General features: G+C 40.8%; 1 protein-coding gene across 1 annotated transcript; it reads right to left on the reverse strand.

Annotated features, from left to right (window-relative positions):
- Positions 1-3,609: 3,609 nt before the first annotated feature.
- Positions 3,610-18,876, reverse strand: CPO (carboxypeptidase O). Its single transcript, XM_030487284.1, has 11 exons — positions 18,797-18,876; positions 15,536-15,611; positions 14,999-15,123; positions 11,056-11,170; positions 9,912-10,013; positions 9,031-9,135; positions 8,215-8,325; positions 6,966-7,056; positions 6,189-6,391; positions 5,076-5,160; positions 3,610-3,878 (listed from the first exon to the last, which is right to left on the reverse strand). The coding sequence occupies exons 1-11, from the start codon at positions 18,874-18,876 to the stop codon at positions 3,610-3,612; spliced, it is 1,362 nt and encodes a 453-aa protein (XP_030343144.1).
- Positions 18,877-22,384: the final 3,508 nt, after the last annotated feature.

Genomic DNA, 22,384 nt, shown 5'->3' on the forward strand with positions numbered 1-22,384 from the left:
GTAGATCGCAGGCTACTTTGGAAAAATGGGAGTTTTGGCTAGAGGGATTTGGGACACAAATGGCTAGGTCTTTGGCTGTCATAAATCAATACATTTCCATTTATAATAACGTCCGCAACTCACTGAGAACACCTTTCTGTTTTTCTGAGCAGTTTTGTTCCAGTTAAGACTGCTTCCAGTTTTCATACACAGTCTAAAATGTTCAAGTCTGAGAGTTTTTCACTTGGCATAGAATCTGCACAAAAGAATTAATGTTTGAGTGGATTTCTGGAGCATAAGCAGTTTACCAGGAAGCAACTACTTGCATTGCAAGTGCTTCCCCAGGAAGGTCAACTGACAGAGGTGTTTTCCACACTCCCCTCAAAACTGTAGGTTTTTGCTCTTCTATCATGTGATGCTCTAAGAAATGAGGCTACACACGTTCATTTAATATTATAGTTCCCTCATGATATCTTCACTTTCCTTAATGAGGACAGTGTTGCTGACTTGTTAGGAGCCTGAGGACTGAATCAAATTAACATAGCGTGGAGGAGAAATTAACAGCGAGGGGAGCTCCTTGCATGAAATGGAATGAGATCACTGACGGCTTTGTCTTCAATCTTTATTTTTGTATGACAGACAAAATGTTAACAAGGATAATATAGAACACTGTTACTCAGAACTGGGATGCCCTTGTTTTTATTCAGTAACCTGAATGACCAAAAGTAATTAATCCTTTGCAATACTAATTATATAATAAAGCAAGCATGATTTGAGCATGAGAAAGAAAGGGAAGGGGCATGGGTCTTGCTAAAATTATTGGGAAGAAACAACCCCAATGGAAAAAAGAATCATATAGTTTTGCATGTGTCAAAAGTCACACTGTTGTGTCGGTAGGATAATGCTGTGCTGCTTCTAACATGAAATAGATCAGAATGCAGCTCTTTCCGTACTTCATCATGAAGGAAAACCTGGCCAGGGTCAGAGAAAGGAACAAAGGAATGCAGGCGAGAGAAAGCCAGGCAATGGATTCATGAAGTAAGGGGCATTTCGGTAGAGACATCCATACTATGTTTTTCTTTAAAATTTTCCTTTGCAAAACATGGTTGATGAAATACACCCTCTCTGCAGTGATTTTTGTCAGCCATACATATCACTATTCTACCAGCGCAAAAGGTACTCAGAGAAGCCAGCAAACTGGGAGGGTGTATGAAATATAGAGCCCAGGTAATGTTTGTAAGGATCAACTTGCTGCGGCTTTGGCCTTCTAGTGGTTGTGGCTTGCTTGTGCAATGGTAGTTCCTAAAAGGAGCTGTAAGCACTCACTGCAGGACATCTGCCCTGCAGCGGCAGTGGGGGCAAGGTGCTGCAGCTTCCATACAACCTTCGTTTGTGGTTTCACTATGCAAAGTGACTGAGTCATTGCTGACAGATCCAAGGAACTGTAAGCCCAGGCATGATCAGTGTGCTTACAGCAGCAGACATTCTTCTAGATAATGGTAATTGCCAAATCTCTCTCTCTCTCTCTTCTTTTTTCTTTGCAAAGTCTTCTTCTCCACTTCTATGATTCTTCAATACTGGGAATGCTGGACACAATATCTCCCCTCATCCCCCTGCAAGGTGCCACATGCAGGATCATCTTCCCCTGCCTGATGGTGGTTATTACAACAAGAGGAGCTAATGAGGGACTGAGCCAGTCCACAGAAACCTGCTAATTAACTTTGGGACACACCTGGTTGTATCTGGTTTAGGTATCTGTTTAGTGGTAAACAATTGTAGCAAACAATACCCAAGATCAGCAAAACAAGCTCCCTTTTATCTGGCTCTTGGCATAAAGGCTGTGCAATGCCTCTGAATCCAGTAAAGAAGCCGTGGCCATCAGCATTTTTGTTGCAGTATAGTCAAAGGTTAGTTTTGAAAGCACTCAGAGGCAGCCCAAGCTTGGGTTGGCTTTGGCAAGGTGCACGTGTGGGCATCAGTTCCCAGAGGGCACTGCCATCTGCTGCTGGTGGCACTGGAGAGCTTCACTGCTGTTTGCCAGCAAATGGCTGTGAAACACTCATGGTCAAACCCTGCTTGGTTAAAGACACCTCACAGTCGTAGGCCAGATAGACTTGTTTTGTTTCTTAAAGTTCCAAAGACACAATATACAAATACAAATATAAAGACTTACAAGTCACATCCTAAACTGAACATAAGTTTGGGGAGTGATGCTCCTGTGGGGAGAAGTGCTAATTAGTGACACCTTCTGCTACGGAGCCCAGCAACAGATGGGTCTTACTGTAAATGAGTGGTTGGTCTGGAAGGACTATGCTCTGGGGAACCTGCAGGAGTTAGACAGATTTAGCTACACCAGTTGGTAATAATCTGTGGGCAATGAACACAGGAGCTAAGATCTGTCAACAAACAAAATGACAATAGGATGTGCTTTGGAAAAGTGACTGCAAGGTTTTATCCTTTTTATTTCTTTTTGAACAGTACCATGGTCAAGTGCTATGCATCCTTCTCTTGACAGCATTGCAAGAGAATTGGGCTAAAGAATTTTTCAGGTTCTGCCACACACCCTCTGTGAGATCTTAGTCAAGTCACTGACTCTTGTTGTACTTTATAACTTGAGGACACTAATCTTTCAGTCCTTTCTATGTTCTTTACCTGTGAATTTTCTGGCAGAAGCTCTTGGTCTGCATTTGCCATCACTAGCCTTCAATTAGTCAGAGAGGAAAAAAAGCATTCTCTTCCCCAAGTTGGAAATATTTTGTTGAAAATCTCTCGTTAGAACACTTTCAATTTTCAAGCAGAGTCTTGAAATTTGCCAAGAAAATCAGACATTTCGTTCTTCCCTCCCCTCTGCCCCCAGACTCATCATTTTCTATCAGGAAAAAAATTCCATCCTGTTATCTGTAATAGCCAAGCCTGGTAGACATATTTCTGGGATGTGGGACTCCTGTATTAAAAACCAGACAAGAATACAGGTTAAAATAGGTCTTCCTTATTTCACTGGATGCCCTGCACCCTCTGATGTTGGCTGTAACAACACAGAAGCTCTTTCCTTGGCATTTCCTTTTGAGTGGCTCAGGCGGAGGGTCCCTGCTAAATGGGCTGAAACATTTCCTTCCTGTGGCACTCCACACAGTTTGGGAAGTTGAGGATGCAAAGAAATCAGTCTTCAGTCTGCTCTGTAGGAATAGCACCCCATCCTCACCTTCCTTTTCCCTTTTGTATTTTTGAAGGATTTGGGCAGGTTCTAGCTTCACTAACCTGCCTGAATCAGCAGGGCCAGGCGGTGGGGACAGTTGTGACAGAGCAGGACTGTCACTGACAGAAGGGCTGCATAGGCCCAGGTGAGTTCCTGAAAACATGCTCAAGAACCAGTGAGTAATAGGGCTCTGTATACTCAAGCTGGTTTCTTGCAGAGCCAGTAAGTAAAGCTTGGGAAATTGCCTCAACTTTTCATTCTTTCCTTTTTCCCTAAAACATAGCTATCGAAACCACAAGTGGATGCTTGCATTTTGTGGGATGAGCCTTTATTGAAATACTTGACATTTAGTTCCTCTGCTCATATAATTTTGTCTTTTCAAAGGGATAGCGTACTTTGCATGGGAATCTCTTGCTGGGTTCTCTAAGCCATTTTTAAGAAACAGTCCATGTAAGTACAACACTGAGGCAAAGGCTCAGGCCCAGGCTGCTGGAGGACAGCATCACAGCCCCACCTGGGAAGTACTTGTGATCAACATAGTCTATGATAGTTGTCACAGCCAACATAGTCTCCTCACATGTGGGCTGGATCTGGTCAGCAGGTAGAACAAACCCGTGAGTACCCGTGTCTCGCAGTTCAAATGTGTAGGTGAAAGGAATGCCAATCATGTGAGCCCAGTCCCGTGAGGAGCCTGAGTTACTGTCTGTGAATTGGAAAATAAAGAGGAGAGATCTGCATTAAGCATGGTTTGTTGGAAATACTTTCTGCTATAGTTAATGCAAGATTATACTAGAAACCCTGAACTAAGCAATAACCACATATCACTGTGACATGGAGAGCAGAATTTCTAGGTGTTGCAGTTCTTAATTATACTAAAAGTCTTCCATGGAGTTTCCTAAGTGAAACAATTCTTCATAAGATTCATGAGTTCCAGGGATTCTGTGTTTTTAGCATTTTACTGTGACTAGTGTGTGATACAAGATGGATTGGCCATTTGTCTGCTCTGGTACTTCATTTCCTACACTGACACTGCCTGGAATTTCTTTGTATATTTCTTTTTAAGCATAATATTGGTCAAGTGTGAAAAATTTGTGACTATTCCCTGTATCATTGTTCGTATGCGTCACAAATCTTTTTTCTTACCTATTCAGGATAAACACAAAGCCTGGCAAAATGCAGTCCTTGGCCTGGGCAAGTTACCTTATACATTGCCCGTGCAGTAGATGACTTGTGTGACTCAGAGACTAGCACAGACAGACACTGTGAATATGCAAAACCACATGGGTACTGGAGCCAACTACTTACTGTTCTGAGTGACAGGACTGACTTACTGCTTATTGGGAAGATATTGGGTTTACCAGGTAGCCTCTAGGGCCCTCTGGTCCTCTGTGTAAAGGCTGTCAACTAGTATCAGCCATGATGGTGTGTTTGTGATGTGGCTACCCAGCCTATTAGGAACAAGGCTGAAACCAACATATTTCACACAGAACTGCAAGCAGCTGCCATGTGATAATGTCTGAGGGAGTAACTACAGACCTGATTGGGATTTTATTTTTTGCTTGACTCCAGTGAAAGCAAATAGGAGTTTTGCTGCTGACTTCAGCAGTATCAGGATGATCTATCACAGATCTCGTTCTGGCCCCTATGATGTATCTGTGGGGAATTCATGTAGGAACTAGCTTCTGATCAATGCTTCCTTTGTTCCCTCAGTCAGCTTTATAATTTACAGTGTTATCTTGTATTAAAATGACTGCTGCTTAGATGTTCCACTGAACCAGCCCATTAAATATTACTCAAAGAGGGAACTCAGCAAAACAGTCCTTACTGATGCTTGTGACACAAGAATGACTCTTCTCTTTGAAAAACCAGAACAATCAAGGGGAAACACAAAGAAACTTACATAAAAGTAAAGAGGTTGATCCTACTTCATAGCTGGTCCCATACTTTTCCGTCAGGGCAGCAGCTGCTTTCTCTCCAACATACATCTGGAGGTTCAAAATAGGAAATGCATGGTCATCAGTGCCAGTACATTTGGCAATTATTTTGAGTGGACCAAAATTTTTGTCTCTTTCAGTTTTACATTTATATATGATCAGCTTGCAGTTTCAATATTATTAGTTCAAGACTTTAGCAAAACCCATTGCAAACATTTGGGCAAATTGTTCTTGACTTTTTAAATGTAAATTATTCTAAAATTTTAAAAGTTACTCTGCAATTAGGTAGAGAAGGTATTTGCTTTGTTGTAAAACTAGAGGGCTGTATTTTGGAGAATTAGTCTCTATGCTGTACTGAAACTGACTGCAGCAGTGATTGATCTCTCACACTTGTGATATTGCCACAAACTCTGCATCCCACCATCTTTAGAAACTGAGCCATAGACAGACTAAATGAATTGTCCAGTGACTCAAATGAAGTCCAAATCCAAGTGCCTTGTGCTCTTTACTAGTGCTCCAGCTAGTTCATAAATACATATATTAATGATTCAAATTAAAACACTCAGAAACTGAGGGTTGGAAGTAAGCAAGAAGTAAGCGTCTACTTTGCTTCCATTCTCATTTGGAATACTCTTTCTGCACACAATCGCTGACAACCATGTGCGTATAATGTGCTGAGATCCTAAAGCACTTAGGGACATGGTTTAGTGGTGGACTTGGCAGTGCTGGGTTAACAGTTGGACTTGATGATCTTAAAGGTCTTTTCCAACCTAAACAAGTCTGTGATTCTGTGATTCTTGTATGCAGCAAGAACTTGGTGCTCTTATCCACTTGCATTGTGCTGCAGTAACCCTATCTGTAATAGTTCAATTTTCCTGATTGAAGGTGAAGGATTAGGATTAATTCTGAGGCAAACAGATCTTGCTGATACTGCATGGAGCAACAGTACCTCTGGGAGCCAAGCCCCTGAGTCAGCCCAGCTCCTCTGAAGGAAAGGCAAGAGGGCAGATAGAGTTGTGCCACATGCTACTGCCTGTACTCATTCTTTACAAATGTAGGCAATAAATGTTTTGCCCTACCAGTTCTTCACTGTTACTTGGAGGTTCAGTTGTGGAACCATATGGAATGAGGATGTACTGTCCATAGGAGTGAATTGTTAAATAGCACAAAATGTCACTCTTCTTCCTTTCAATTAACTGAGCCACAGCTTTTGTCTCAGGCTCTGATTCTGGTCCAGTTCCACAGAAGGTGATACTGCTGCAGTTATAAGAAACACCAACACCTGGAGAGGAATACAAAAAGTGAATCAAAGGAGAGACATATAAACATCAGTTCAGAGGAAGCAGGGAAATCTACCTTGGAGTGCTAAGGCATGTGTTTATATGGACAGGGAGACTAGATAGCTCAGTGGGACTTCAACATTATACTCTGTTGGTAGCAACTAAAATTTGCTACAAGACTGAAATATTTAACTCACATTTACAGGCTGACTGCAACGAAAACACTTTGACACCACCACAGTATACCACCTGCCAGGGAGGCTCCTTGAAATTCATGGCAAACATAAATACTGGCTGTTAAGTGACTAACTCCCAACATTGCTGCCTAGGAGCTGATGCTTGCTCCTGCCGTGAATTAGAGGTATAGTTATATAAGCAGCAATTTTCTGCTCACAAAAATAAATGCCAGTTGAAAGTCAACGAAAATATTTTTACAAACCAGGTTTTTATTTTTACATCTGTTTTGATGATAACAGGATGAGTATTCCTTTCTTACAAGACTTCATCTTATTTCAGAGACTAGTTATTACTCTCGCTTTACATTTGCGTTGCTGATCTGAAATAGTTGGAACTTACTGCCCCAGGAGGAATTGAAGTTTCGGTTCAGATCTGTGCCGTAGCAGGTGCCATTCATATGTGGAGACCGATTTTTCCTCCATAAACGATCCTAAATGAAAGTAACATCAGTTGCATAATAACAACTCAATGATCCATAGGGCCTGGTAATAACTTGGTGTAAAGGCTCTTTTATTTTAGACCTCTGCATTCTGAGTAACTCTTGCATTGTAAGAGTGCAACTCTGTGTGCAAGGGTGATAAAGCTTAGTGATGGAACATTTTATCTACTACAGCCAGGCTGTCGTCTTCCACAAGCCTGCTTGTACCTTGAAATGAGCCTTCTGAGCTTTAAAAGTATGCTTTTTCTGAGTACTCAACTGCTTCCATACAGTGCTGCACTTTCAAGAAGGACTTGGCATTGTGAGAGATACGTCTGAGTCCAAGGGATGATAGCTCAACTTCTGTTTATTTCAGATTCAGGAAAATGAATGCTTTTTTTGTCAGCTAATCTTGCTGCTGCTCCTTGGTTCCCTGCTATACTCACTGCTGTGCTTATTTCACTGAAAGCTCACGGCACTGCCTGTGTGAGCTTCCCAGCTGAATTACCAATGCCTCTATGTGCAAGGTGTGGTTGTGCCCCAAACCTGCCAGGGAGCAAGCAGGATCCACATGGTGGTAGGCTGAGCTTGTTGGGCTATGCTGAGGTCATGCATTAAAGGGTGTTTTGACTGGGCTCAGGAGCCTGGAAGCATGGTGAGAGCTGCTGAAGACCAACACTTTGCATTATTCTCCATATCAGAAAAGGAAGATTAGCTGGGAGGGCACTCCTACTTCAAAACCAAATAGCCCAATATTTCACCAATTCTCCCCCTGTCCCATGCCACAAAGTTGCTTAGACCCATCTGCTAGTTGAGATCTCTTGCAAAGAATTGCTGACTCCTCCAGACATGCTTAACCCCAGCAGCCAAGCCTTGAGCTGTTAGCAGGGAAGTAAGTCCATCCCCAGAAACCCAAAAGCAATTCATCCTGTGGTTTTGTCCTCTTTTCCCAAGGCTCGTGATGTTGGCCAGGAATTTTTAGCCCTGTAATCTCAAGTGACTGCTGATTTACCGGAAGAAACAAAATCTCTCTGCCATGAGAGGATTTGTGAGTAATGATTCTGTCACTGTTCTTTGTTTAAATATAATTGCTATGATTGTATCTAGAATTAACAAAATATGCTACGCACATCTAACTTTCCACCTGGTTCCTGGATTTTCATTACTTACTGTTTCCCAGGAATAGATGTAGCCATCAACATTGAGGACTGGCAAGATGTAGAGGTCCAAATTCTGCAGAAATCTGCTTATGTTTGGGTCAGATTTGTAATTCTGAAGAATCTGAAAAGACAAAAATACAGAGTACTGAGCAGAGAATCTAGTGGTAATCTGGAAAGAGCTAGTTTAGAACTGTCGTCAGGGATCACCCACTCCTGGATATCACCATGGTATCCAAGATCACCTTGTTCCCCAGATATGTTCATATCATAGAATCATAGAATGGTGTAGGTTGGAAAGGACCTTAAGGTCATCTAGTTCCAACCCCCCTGCTATGGGCGGGGATGCCTCATATATCCACCTTTTGCCATTTACTAAAGAACAGTATATAGTCTACTTCATATAGCTATAGGTATGAAAGCTGCATGATAGCGTACCTGTGCACCAGGTACTTTCCATACACATGGAACATATGCTTTCCATAGCATATGGAAAGGGTTGCTTTATTCAAGGGGGACTGTAGGTTTGTGGTGCAAAGGGGTTTGATCCAAAAGCCACTGTGGGAAATTGAGAGGTTGCTATCAAGTTCAGTGTCTTTGAATCAATTCAGGTGGAGGAAACAATGAGCTAACAAATATTGTCCCACATCTCATCTGAAACCGTGATTTGAACTTAGATTTCCACAGGTATCTGTATTTTGTACTGATTTTGAAAATAACATTTTAATAGAAAAGCATAATTCTTGGTACCATAACAGAGAAGAGAGCTGAAGTATCTGAAATGATAAGGGGTTTTTTTTATTATCTAAGTGGAAAAGCAAGGACTCACTTCTTTCACAAACCACTGGCAGAAAGCTGGAGCGATCCATTCTCTGGCATGAATCCCACAGTCCATCCAAATGATCTTTTTGGTTTTATCTGATGGTTGACTGATCTGAGAGAGTGTAAAAATGATCATTTGGAAATCTGTTACATTAGAATAAAATAGCCTAGCATAATACAGAAAGAAAAGGATGTGCCTTGATATGTCATTAAGCAATCTGAAATTATTACTATTACAGACATCATTATGACTATGTCTCTTTCCTAATAACCCTGCTCTCTGTAGTATCACAGGACAAGAGTTTTAGAGTATCTGTGAAGCAGGAATATCAATGAAACAGTTTCTTTTTCATTTATATTAGCCATTCACAGGACCGGTTGTTCTTACTTCGATATTTATTTAATTTTTTTTTAAGAAGGGGAAGCACAAAAAGGCAGGGAATCTAATTTACACAGTGGTAGGAACAGATTAGACAATAACTAATACAATTATTAAGACTGTTGTTTTTGCTAGTATGTCCAATAAAAAATGTCATGGAATACTCCTAGCAGAAAGGCTATATGCTGTAAAAGGTAATAGAAACAACAAAGTAAAACTCTTTATCCTCACACACAGCTGTTGCCAAGCTCATTTCAGCTTGATTTGTATTTCTAAGCAAGACTTCAGTTAAATTTGTTGTTTTCACTGTATAATACCAATAGCAAGGTTATGGTGATAATATATATGAAAATTGGCAAGTCTTACTTGTACTGTAGAGGACTAAAACCATCTGTTATTTCAATGAATTTGGATGAGCAGTGTCTTAGGTAAAATCTGAATCCTGCCTTCTCCAGTGTGTTTTTTTGTGGAGATACCTTTTATTCATTGTAAGAAAGCTCCCCCCTTACCTGCAGATAATACATTGGTCGATTTTCGACTGTATTCCCCAGGTAGTGCTGAGTCACCAGCTCACTGTTGCTGTTCTGGATCTCAGTCATCCATTGATAAATCTAAACAGTCATAGAGTGTGAGTTTCCTTCTCTTTCCACCTCCATTTCCAGATTAAAGCATTTTCTTTTGCTTAGACAAGCAATGTTTTCCTCAGAGCTTATTTCAACCTGTGGTATCACTTAACAATCATGGAAGGCCTTTCACTTGCCTCTGACCAAAGTCATGGTCATATCTCGCTGGGTGTTAAAGGATAACATCACTGCAATATCACACTGACGCTCCATTCTGAATCTCATTCCATATGCCCATGTAATGGGCATCTTTCTGTTGACTTCATCAGACATGAAGCCACACTATCAAATCTTCAAAACAGCCCCACAGTCTCTTCCCTATCAGTACTGATTTTCCACATCTGAGTTCAGCAGCAGTCATCCCCAATAGGTAGCTCAAAAAAAACGTACATGAGGATTGACTCTGCTCTCTCGCTCTTGCTATGTGGGTAGGAGGAAGAATACCAGCATGCTCTGCTGGTGTCCAATCTTACCCACTGGTCTATGAAACACAGCACCAAGAATTCTTCACTACCCACCCTTGTGACATTATTCTCTCCTTAAGATAGAATGTCAAAACCCTGTCCTTAAATTACTTCTTTCTACAGATCTCCCACTGTTCATCTCTTCTTCCTCACTGGGATTCCAGAGAGCATCATAGTCATTGCACTTCACATTTGTCTCAGCATCAAACATACTTAAGCAAATAAATGATAGAGTTAATTATCGAGCATGATAGGGTAGAAAGGTAGCAAAACAATTAACTGAACCCCAGGTGATTGTCTGCAAAACAATACGGCTGCTTCATGCAAAGCATTTAAATTTTGGTCAGGGAAGAACTGAGGATTTAATCAAAATCAATGGCAGATTCGTGTTCAATTCAACCAGGCCGAGATTCTATTCAAAGAGTAAGGACTAATTCTGCAAAGAAGAAAGCCAGAAAGAGCTCCACTGACTTCAGATGAGCTTTGTGCAATCACAGAGTTGCTTGTTGTGGCAATTACAAAATAGCAGCTACAAAGCAAGCAAGCAGTCTTGTGTTCATCTTTACCTCTTCCATTGGGTGATACTGGGTATAGTCATAACCTTCTGGGACTTGCCTGGGGCTGTTCCTTTCCCTTGGCATGCTGCGATCCACAAGTTCCTGCACATCAGGTATTAGGACGCTGAGAGGAGAGGAAAGGGGGATATAGGAAAAAAACCAATCCCTAACAGTTACTGCAGAATTATCATGGTGGGTACATTGCTTACACCAACAAATGAGAGGATTTAGCTTCATCTGTTGCAGACTGCCTGGCAAATTCACCACCATCAGCATAATAATTACTTCAATGTAAGAGGAAATTCTAAGTACTGAGATTTTTGCTGGATTTAAACAAAGTAATCATTTTACCAGATTTTTTTCTTTTTTTTTTTTTTGAAAGTGACAATTTCATACCAAAAAAAAAAGTGTTTAATATCTTTCTTTTCTACACCACTGGTACTTTTGGACTAAACTCTAAAATAACACCTTTTGGGAAAAGGAGGGGAAAGTGAAAAATTTACGATTAGTGTTTCACTGTATTTCATGGATACATTTTCAATTTGCAAAGACTTCACAGAAGTATTCATAGCAACTTGCCAGAATCAGAACAAACCGCCTCTTTCCTTCAAAAAGCTCTTCTTGCCTTTTAGCTACAAATGAGTTCAGAAATGAGTATAGCACAGGTGTGATTCCATGGTTAAGGGAGTCACTAAAACCTTTTCCTTGGCTTCAGGGGACTTTGCATCATACACTGTGCTTTCTCACTGCAATTGGGCCCTTGAACACTGTTACAAATCTGTGCTCTTTGTAAACACTTGTGATAAGACAATTGCAAAGGTAGCTTAAACACTGTTGATTTCAACCACTGTAAATGCTAATGGGCTATTCTGCTGACAGTAGCACTGAGCCGCATTTCTGGAAATAAGAAACTTTTACGAGTAGTTACAGCTGATTTTCACTCTAAGCTTTGATGTTTATTCACATCTGAACTTCAAACTAAAATTCAGCCAGTGTAAATTCCCTTGAACTGCAACCACACACGCAAAATGCCTTATCAGAGTCTGGAGAATTGAAATCCCAGAGTCTGACACAGTCAGAATATTGATGTCCTGATTATAATTTGTCATTTATGTCTCTATCATTACATACCTAACTGGCATGTTACCTTCCTTGCATGTCAACTGCCTTTTAAAAGGTGGTTCCTGCTTTGAATGTGTTATAGGAACTTTAACGCTAACATTGCCATACTCGTCTCACGCCCTTTGCAATACGAAGCCAAATTTCAGCTTCACTGTCAAATTATCCACCTCTTTCTTTAGATCTCTATGCAAAGTGGGTACAGTTCTGGCTCTAATGCAAGAAAAAGAACAAAATAAAAGACTAAGCTACTAACTTGAGTTTAGTTTTTAAATTTTCACTAGAATCAGTTGAAACCATTAGAATATGAAGAGCATTGATACAAATAAGAGGTTAAATATCTTCTGGAATGTTGTCTTAAGTCCTGAATGCCTAAATCTGATGTTAGATAATTTGTACTGGCTCTCAACTTATCTCTCTCCGTCTCTGGTTGTCAGGGCATCACACTTACTAAAAAGAATTAATGAGGCAAGATGCAGGATGTCAAGATCAGCTTTAACACTAAACAGCTCTGAAGTGGCACCAATCATCCTTTAACTTATCTTTGATTGGTAAATATGTACAACAACGAGGTGGTTGGTGACAGCCAACATGGCTTCACTAAGGGGAAATCCTGCCTGACCAATTTGGTGGCCTTCTATGATGGAGCCACGGAACTGATGGACAGCGGCAGAGCAGTTGGTGTCATCTACCTGGACTTGTGCAAAGCATTCGACACTGTCCCACATGACATCCTTGTCTCTAAATTGGAGAGACATCAATTTGATAGATGGACCACTCGGTGGATAAAAAACTGGCTCGATGGCCGCACGCAAAGAGTTGTGGTAAATGGCTCGATGTCCAGTTGGAAACCTGTAACGAGTGGTGTCCCTCAGGGATCAGTGTTGGGACCGGTCCTGTTCAACATCTTTGTCGGTGACATGGACAGTGGGATTGAGTGCGCCCTCAGCAAGTTTGCCGACGACACCAAGCTGTGTGGTTTGGTTGATACGCTGGAGGGAAGGGATGCCATCCAGAGGGACCTTGACACGCTTGTGAGGTGGGCCGATGCCAACCTTATGAAGTTTAACCAAGGCAAGTGCAAGGTCCTACACCTTGGTCGGGGCAACCCCAGGCACTGCTACAGGCTGGGCAGAGAAGAGATTCAGAGCAGCCCTGCAGAAAAGGACTTAGGGGTGTTGGTTGACGAGAAGCTTAACATGAGCCGGCAGTGTGCGCTTGCAGCCCAGAAAGCCAACCGTATCCTGGGCTGCATCAAAAGAAGCGTGACCAGCAGGTCGAAGGAGGTGATCCTGCCCCTCTACTCTGCTCTTGTGAGACCCCAGTTGGAGTACTGCATACAGTTCTGGTGTCCTCAACATAAAAAGGACATGGAGCTGTTGGAGCGAGTCCAGAGGAGGGCCACGAGGATGATAAGAGGGCTGGAGCACCTCCCATATGAAGACAGGCTGAGAGAGTTGGGGCTGTTCAGCCTGGAGAAGAGAAGGCTGCGTGGTGACCTCATAGCAGCCTTCCAGTATCTGAAGGGGGTCTACAAGGATGCTGGGGAGGGACTCTTCCTTAGGGACTGTAGTGGTAGGACAAGGGGTAATGGGTTCAAACTTAAACAGGGGAAGTTTAGATTAGATATAAGGAAGAAGTTCTTTACAGTGAGGGTGGTGAAGCACTGGAATTGGTTGCCCAGGGAGGTTGTGGATGCTCCATCCCTGGTGGTGTTCAAGGCCAGGTTGGACAGAGCCTTGAGCCACATGGTTTAGGGCAAGGTGTCCCTGCCCATGGCAGGGGGGTTGGAACTAGATGATCTTAAGGTCCTTTCCAACCCTTACGATTCTATGATTCTATGATTCTATGTATGTGTATGTCCATAGGCCGTTTGTCACCAGCCCTGAATGACTACGGGATTGTTTATATGAAATAGAGCTAGCTACTGGTTACCTGAAAAAGTCCCTTCCAAATGGGAATGGGTCTGTGTGAGGAATAGATCTTATGTCAAGCCATTTGGCTTTATAAATACTCTTTGCATCTGGATTAGATGATCTTCTGGTTTAAAGCAGAAGCTGGTAATCAGTGCAGATACGTGTCTAGGTAGGTGTGATAAAGCATCATGGGCCATTTGCAGCTCGTGGCTCCCAACTGTGTGCACAGTGGGCACCTGACACTGAGACCTTCATCCCAGGCTGGAATGTCTCTGTCTGGCAGGATGGTGCCAGGAAATTCTCACCAGCCTGGAGGGAGATAGGAGTAGGGAACTACAGCTTGGAAGAAACTGGCTGAATATTCACTTCGTAAGGGCTTTTCTCCAAACCAAAGGAGCAACAAAAGACAGGGAAGGGGAGAGCTACAGAGACTGTTTCTCTACAGTGACACTAATTAAACCTTTGGGGACTCCAAAATAGGGAGGACCTCGTGTTCAAATATCAGTGCTTTCGAAAAGCAAAGCATGCTCCTGTAAGTAATAGTTGTACCAGGTTTGGCTCCCTGACTTTAGGCTAAAAAAAGAGTCATACCTCTGATTGCCATCCTCTGCCACTGAGAAGGCAACAGCAAGAAACAAGACAGATTGGGCTGTCACAGATCCCAGTTCCAAATTCACAGACCAGGCTAGTTGAAGGTGAATAAACAGGGCATAGGGGAATGTGCTTTTAAAACTCAGAGGTGTATATATAGAATCTGTGCATTGGGCAGGTCAAGGTAAATTGGAGGCACTTGGAACAAAGGTTGGCTCCTATCATCAGTGCTTGCTGACTCTTCACTGGAAAGGGCGAGGTCATTTTGTGATAGCAAGGAAGATTGTTAGAGCCAGCCTTTCCCATTGGGAAATTAGAGGTTGTACCTGTAAGAGATCATATGCTGATCTAAGCTGTCTTTCACCTCCTGCACCAGAGGGGCTGGAACCCTTATGTGCAGGTCTTCTCCAGCCCCAATGTCTTCAGGCAGCAGTGGCTTCCACAAATCCAGCTGTGCAGAGAAGAAAGGAATGCACAATCAAGCTGGTTTTGGAATGAGAAAATATATTTAAAATAGAGTAGCTGCATATCAATAAATGAAAGAAGTTTTCCTTCACATTCTCCCCTTAACCATTCTCCAGCCATCTGTTTATAAAGCATGCAGCACAGGCTTAGTGTTTCCATTGGCTCAGGCACCACTCATAAGGAGCAGCACCTTCACAGAGCCATGCAAGGAAACTAACTTCTTCCCATAAATTCCTTCAGGTAGTAGAAGAGCACTTCCACCCTACACTACGAAAAGTTAGTTAAACCTTTTTCGAATTTACTTTAACCTTCATTCCTGTCCAAAGTTACATGCAGATCTGTTTTATACCCCAAGACCCCACTCTGCTTTTTGGGTACACATGGTTATTCATACTCACCAGTAAACTGCTGCAAAGATGCTGAAGAAGCTGGACTTGCTTATATGTTTCTGGCACAATACGCAAAACCTGATCCCTGGAAATTCAGCAGAGAAACAAGATCAGTTTTAATGTCTGTTAAAGTATCCATGATTCCATAAGTCAAAAGGAGATATTTTGTTATGTAGAAGGAAGACAGAGCATGTAACTGAGTGCTCTTCCAACAAAAACATGTCTGGGTGATGAATTCCTGGAACGTTTTAGCTGCAAACAGGACTAAGTGATGTGAGTTTTCTGTTACTTGAGTGTTAACTCTGCTTCCTTGCCAGTGGCAATTATTTATTCACCTTACCAGCTCCACTGAAACCAACTGCTCACATGAGCTCTGGTGTGTATTTCTGCCTTTGCAGGACCAGGGCCAAAACAAGATCATTTGTAATATATAATGAACTATTTATTTGATAAGATGTTCCAGATAGATTTGGTGCTTCGCTTTTCTACTTCAGTATGCAAAACCATTAGATAATCATGGTAACTGAACATTTATAAGAGCTTGAGATGTTCAGAAACTACTTGTCACAAGAGTAGCCAATTTATTCCACAAATAGTGACTAGTGTGCTCTGAGATTTGCATATTCTTACCCAATTTGCAGAAAACAAAAATTTCTAGTACAGGATCTATCATTTTATATTTCTAGCAAAGACACACAGATCCAGTGTCTGAGTGTATATTTTTGTGAGGCCCCATGAACCTTCCACTTCCTACAGTCTTAATCTGAAAAAAAATATTCAGATTTTAGAAAGAACAACTTAAAATAGTTGGAAGTGCAGAAAAAACAAATCTGTATCTTCTATTAAAAACCTCTTTGTAATTCTTTTTCTTTCTTTTTTTTTTTTTCAGTGTTCCATCAGATCAACTTTCCAGGCCCGACAGCAAGTGTGACATTTCTAATGAAAAGGTTTCAGAATGAGGAGTGGATTTGGATGGCTACATTACACCACTCAAAGGTAAGACAGCAGTTATCCACTACTGATGTGATAGAATGAGGAACCTGAGAAGTATTCGTATTTGTTAGCAACCAATAACTACTGCTTTACAGTCTCCTTCACTGACTTCAATGGGGCTTGGAGCCTCTACAGAACAAGTACAAAAAAAGAACATTTTACGTGTTAAAGCTTTCGTAACAGAAATTCTTGTTGCAAAAGCCTTGCATGGACATGGTCATTATGGTCATCAATATAATGTGCTGTCATCATCCGAACTGCAACTTTTATCATTTGCACTTCCTTATACAAATGTACAGTTGTCTGCTTAATATACATGCAAATAGCATTCACTATTCATTCACATTATCCACTGAAAAATAGGGGGATTTGGGGCTTTTTTTACATCTCTCTTGAAAATATCACCTTTGCTGATAGAGAAACATAGAATTCGATGGTTAAAATGGGCTGTATACTAGTGGTTCAGGAGATGCTGTTAGCATATAGGGCCTTCATATATGGGGCAAAATTATTACATTTGCATTGCTAACAGTTTGGTACAACAGTTGTGATAACTTTGTGATAAACGTTGTAGATGCAGGATAAACATCTTTGCTAGGAGAATAAACATCTCAGCTGCAGTTCAGAGTTTATTCTTTCTAAATGCCTGGGCTTGCTTTGCTCTTTGTCTATCAGGAAAGGAAACAATATCCTGTAATATCTTTCTATCCTCATTGACATTATGTCTTAATTACACCAAATGAAAGAAATGCCAGACAGTCAGATTGCTGCCAGATGGCCAGCTCTTATTTACTGATAAACCTTTTACAATAGCCAGTGCGGAGACAAATCATTTTTAATAGTAAACTAAGATTAGAAAGCACACACTCATTTATGATTATGGACTAGAACCCTCAGTGGAGAAGTGCAAAGTCAGCTCACGTGACCATGTGAGAACAACAGTTTTTAAAATGCTACAGTTAAGCTGTCTTACCAAGTTGAAGGACTGTTCTCAGCATAAGCTGCATTTCCTTCAATGCTCATAGATTGGATATTTCATTTAAGTTGTCGAACAGAGCAAATGACAACGAAAATGGGCTTTACTAGTCATTTCATCTAAGGCATAGTGACCACTTGATTAAGAGTGTTTTTAAATGCCATACAAGTACTCAAGAGATTCAGTCCTGGACAGCAATCAGAAACAAAAATGAACACTACATAACCAAGGATCCATTGAATTATATCAGTGAAATCAACAGGCTCTGACTGCAACCTTGGTACAAATCTAAAGACTAAATATTATCAAAGGAAAATAATACATTTTAAAGAGAGAAGTAATGAGACTGTATATTCTGCCAGGAGCTTTGTCAGAATTGTTGAATGAGTATACTATGAATGAACTTCTTTGCAGTAGGTATTGCTTTATTTTCTCTCCTTTTAAAAACTATATTCTGGGGATATAATCAGCCTAGAAGCATTTAGCACTTTCATTCAGGTGCTTTCTCTGTTTACTTTAGAAAATTCTGTGCATAAAATTCTATGTGGATAGCTGGCCTCCACACTGTATTTGTGCCCTCCCGCAAATCCCAACTGCTGTAACCTATCATTCCTTGTGAAGTTGGGGGTGAATGAAACAAAATAGCTTAGATAGGCAAACAGCATCATTTCATATCCCTCATTTTCTTTTGAAACAGTACGAAGAGTGGAGAATAAAGCAAAAACAGACGTTTCATACTTTTCAAAAACATTAATCAGTTAAAAAAAAAATGATAATGTCATTCTCAGGACACCTTGGGGTAAGGATTGTCTGGACAAAATCCAAGTTTTTTTCAGTTATTGATACAGATTTCCAACAGGGGTTCAGTATCTGAGCTGCTTTTGAGACACAGTCTTTTTCACGTAACCTCAGCTGTCTTTTATTAATGGATATAATTTTGCTCAGCCATCCCCCACACTTTATACTGAGAAAAGGTATTTTATTCCTATGGCATTTGATTACAAAGTTCATTACGAAAGAGGCTAAGCCAAATGAATTTCAGCTAATGGAGGCAGAGCATCCTGAGGTGCATTTGAGGGGCATTCTATGTCTCCTATGGCTGCAAACATATCTTTCTTGGCTTGGATTTGGTTCCCTCTTTCTTCATTTCCCATCTTTATGTTTTCTTTCCAAACCTTACAAAGCTTACAACTTAGTAACCTTATCTCCAGATTTTCAGTTCATAATTATTATTAATCTTACACAGTTTGTGGGAATTTCACTGCATGCACAATTCTTCATGACACCCCCTTCACACTCACCCATCATATTGCAATTTCAAGCTGAGTTTTCCAGGCATTAGCATCCCCAGAGAAAAGATGAGCCCAAGGAAAAGCCACATCTTTGTGGCAACAAGTGCAGCACTAGATGCGACAATGCAGCACTAGAGATGAGAAGGACTGAACATTTTATTTGTACAATCATAATATATAACCAGACTTCTCCTGGAAGGGCACCTGCCCTTGTTGAATCATTAACTTAACTTCTAAATAGTTCTATTTTTTCTTGATTCTCCAAGCTCTCTTCCACATCCCAAAACACAAACACATACAAATAGCACATTCTCACTGAAGCACTTCTAAGAAGAAGATTTTTCTATATGTCACTTTCAAATCTTTGAAAATGTTATGTGACAAAGTTGGTAGTCATTGGAAAAAATGTTACCTGCAAGGTCCACAGCAACTAGTGAAGTCTAGCTTCAAAAAATCATAGGGATGGGAAGAACTTGAGAAAAGCTCCCTTCCCTCCTGCATTTGTGTCTTTGTGGAGCACTTCTCTGACCTCTTGAGTGCAGTTCTGTCACTTCTCTAGCCAAAAAAAGGACATGAAAGTAACAACTCACATTCCTGTAAAGGGAATGTTTGGGACATCAGAGTCTCGTCTAAACCACTTTCACTTGGAGCAGATCAGTCTCTGGCTATCAACTTTACACTGTCATAAGGAGTGGTTTTGTTAGTGGGCTGGTTCAAACATTTAATTTCTTGCTTAGTTCATATATCAAGAATAATTGATACTCCTGCTTAATAGGCTATAGTTAGACATATAGCACATTTCTTCAGAAAGAAATTGTTTCACTCAGCTTCTCTCTTGAATTAAAGCTATCCCATGGTGATTTAATGCAGAAAACTGCATGAATTTGGGGTAAAGAGAGTCCAGTAAGTCAGTTTGTTTGTGTACACATGCAATGGACATTACTGTAATTATGGTATCTTTGTATAGCAAAGTATGAAGTCCTCTTACAGTACTACCAAGGCTGTCCCTCATCAAGAAAACAGGCAGCAGAACTGTCCCAGTATAAAAGAGCAACTTAACCCAAAACTGTATTCTCACAAAACCAGGCTGTATGCAAGAGAGGATGTTCTCCTTCATAAATCACACCACCCTCCCCATTTTATTGCCGTGCACTATAACCTGCTTAACAGCCTGAACCTGAAATCAGTGATTATTTCCCTCCATGTAGATATCCAACCCACAATGACTTCCAGAAGAGCTGAAGGAAGCCCAGATTACATACAGATCCATTTATGAGGAATCAGAAAAACAAACTCATATTGGAAAACCATATTCCATATTGACACTCAGGACATCTTCTCAGATAACCTTTGCTTTTGCTTCCTTTGTCTCCACCACTGCTATGAGGTGGACTAATGTTTTGAAGTCTTCTGTAGTGTTGTCTGTGCTCTTTTACCAGAGCTGGCTTCGAGCTGCGGTTCAATCCCTTTACAGGGACTCAGAATACAGGAATGAGAAAAATGGAGGCATAGAGGAAAAAACCCAAAAGGCTTCATTTTTTATTTCTTTTTCTCTTGCAAAAAAGATATGCAAAAATGGAGAAAATCGTGATACGTCTTAAAATTCTACTCCAGTCCAAAGCTTACACCTCCACTCTGAAAGCAGAAGCTATTTATTGTGTGGTGAAAATGTTACTCCTATGATGTCAAATAGTTATGAAGATAGATTGGGTCATTTTGCTTAATGGGCATAGGATTCAGAAGAAATGGCAGTTGCTTGCTAGGTCTTTGATTCAGATTCCTTTGAAGTCTTGTTGATTTTAATGGGCTTCAGATGAAAGTCCTGTGCAAATAATCATGCACATTTCTCAATGATTTAAAAAATGGACTTGTTTTGGAACTGCAGCAGAAGGTATGTTCATAAAAGACAATACTTAAGTATGTCTTAAGTACTTAACGTTCAGCTTGCAAGCAGCACTGCTGAATTCAGAATAAAAGCTATTGGAGACATTATTCTGCCACCAACACAAAAATATCTTGGGATGAGCAGTTAATGTCAACAAGCCTATTGCCCTCTTGGGCATACATAATGTCTCAGTAATAAAGTCTGTTCTTTGGTCAGGTTCTTACTGTCAGCTGCTTATCTTTCCAGCAAACGTGGAAGGCAGCTTAATCCATTTATTCCCTCTTTGAAAACTGTGCAGAAAGACATGGGACATCTCAGGGAGAGGAAGGGTTGTAAAAGTCTGGCACAAACGTGCCAGCTGAAGCCATGCAGTGTCCTTTCTTCCAGTTTACTTTGCAGTTCTTCCATACATTCTTCTTAAAGCTTCAGAGGATTTTTTTCAGCATCAGTTTAGCTTCTCAACTGCCCTGTAAGACAAGCAAATATTATTTCCACTACTTAAAAGATTAAGAAAAAAGGGGAAAAAAATTACTCCCCAAGGTGACATAGGAAGGCTGCTGCAGAGCTAGGAATAGAATTCAGATGTCCTGACTCCCTGTCTGGTGCTTCCTTAAATATATGACCATCTGCTCTCCTGCTGGAAGTATAGATACTATATGCTGACTCCAAGTGGGCTGCTAAGCCTGTTAGTTTATCCACTTTTTATCCCATACTGATACCATCTCAAGCTAAGCCGTTGGCCTGGAGTCAAAGTGATTTCCAGTGTTTGAATGATTCGACCTGCTTGTTATTGTTTTAACCTTGCACCACACATATGCTCAGCTATTTGTGACTTATCTGCATACAGTCCATGTAACGACAGCCGCAAGCTAGAACTGTTTTGTTTAAAGATTCCATACTGAAGCATACCACATGTTTTAAACAACTATCATATAGCAGTGAGTTTGATCCTGGTAGCTGCCTGCACCCAGATTTCCTACTGAGCTGCATGTAACTTTCAAGGACAAAGAGCTTATTAAACAGACAAAAAACTTACACACTTGTGTGTCTCCACAAACATCAGTTCATCATGTTAAGCTTTCCCAGTTCCACAGCTAAATCCTGCACTGACTCCATCTGAACTAAAAGCCAAACTAGAACTAGATGAAATTCAACATCATCATCATGTTTTAAATCATCACCTTGTTTCTGAGAACATCACCCTCCAGTAAATTCCCTTCTCTTTTGCTGCAGAAACTCACAGTACGTGCACAAGACAGAATCACCACCCAGTAGGGTCAATACAGCAGTATGCTGACTAATGTGCCTTAAATCCTAGTTTTCTGTTCCACTGGAGAACCAGGGTGGATAATTCAGCTGTCTTACTAAAATATCCTCAGGTTATCACTGTGGCTTTACTTGGAGGAAGCACACAAAGAACTGACAGTTCTGTTTCCAATTGACTTTTCATAGGAGATAGAATATTCTATAGGTATTGCCTTGTTCTATGAGTGCTAAAAGATATTTGTCTTTCTGAGCAGTGTTCAAAATATTCCAACTCTTTCTACAATATTAAGTATATGGTCTTAATTCTGTAGCATATGAATATTCAGCAATATGTTGTGTGGTTTGCAATGTGAATCCTTGTTCCTCTCAGCATGCCAAGTCTTCAGCTTTCACAGTTTTGTTAGAGAAAGGTTCTTCTGAAATTCTCTGGACTCCATTGTGATTTG

Source organism: Strigops habroptila, chromosome 5 (genome assembly GCF_004027225.2).
Source record: "Strigops habroptila isolate Jane chromosome 5, bStrHab1.2.pri, whole genome shotgun sequence".
NCBI lineage: Eukaryota > Metazoa > Chordata > Aves > Psittaciformes > Psittacidae > Strigops > Strigops habroptila.

Bases quoted from the DNA above. Each gene is read 5' to 3' on its own strand.
- CPO (XM_030487284.1), bottom strand. From the start codon at position 18,876: ATGTGGCTTTTCCTTGGGCTCATCTTTTCTCTGGGGATGCTAATGCCT. The intron at 11,171-14,998 runs GTACAACCTCTA...CTCTCCTCTCAG, and splicing joins CAGCATATGATCTCTTACAG to CGTCCTAATACCTGATGTGC. The intron at 5,161-6,188 runs GTAGGGCAAAAC...TTGAACCTCCAG, and splicing joins CAAGTAACAGTGAAGAACTG to ATGTATGTTGGAGAGAAAGC.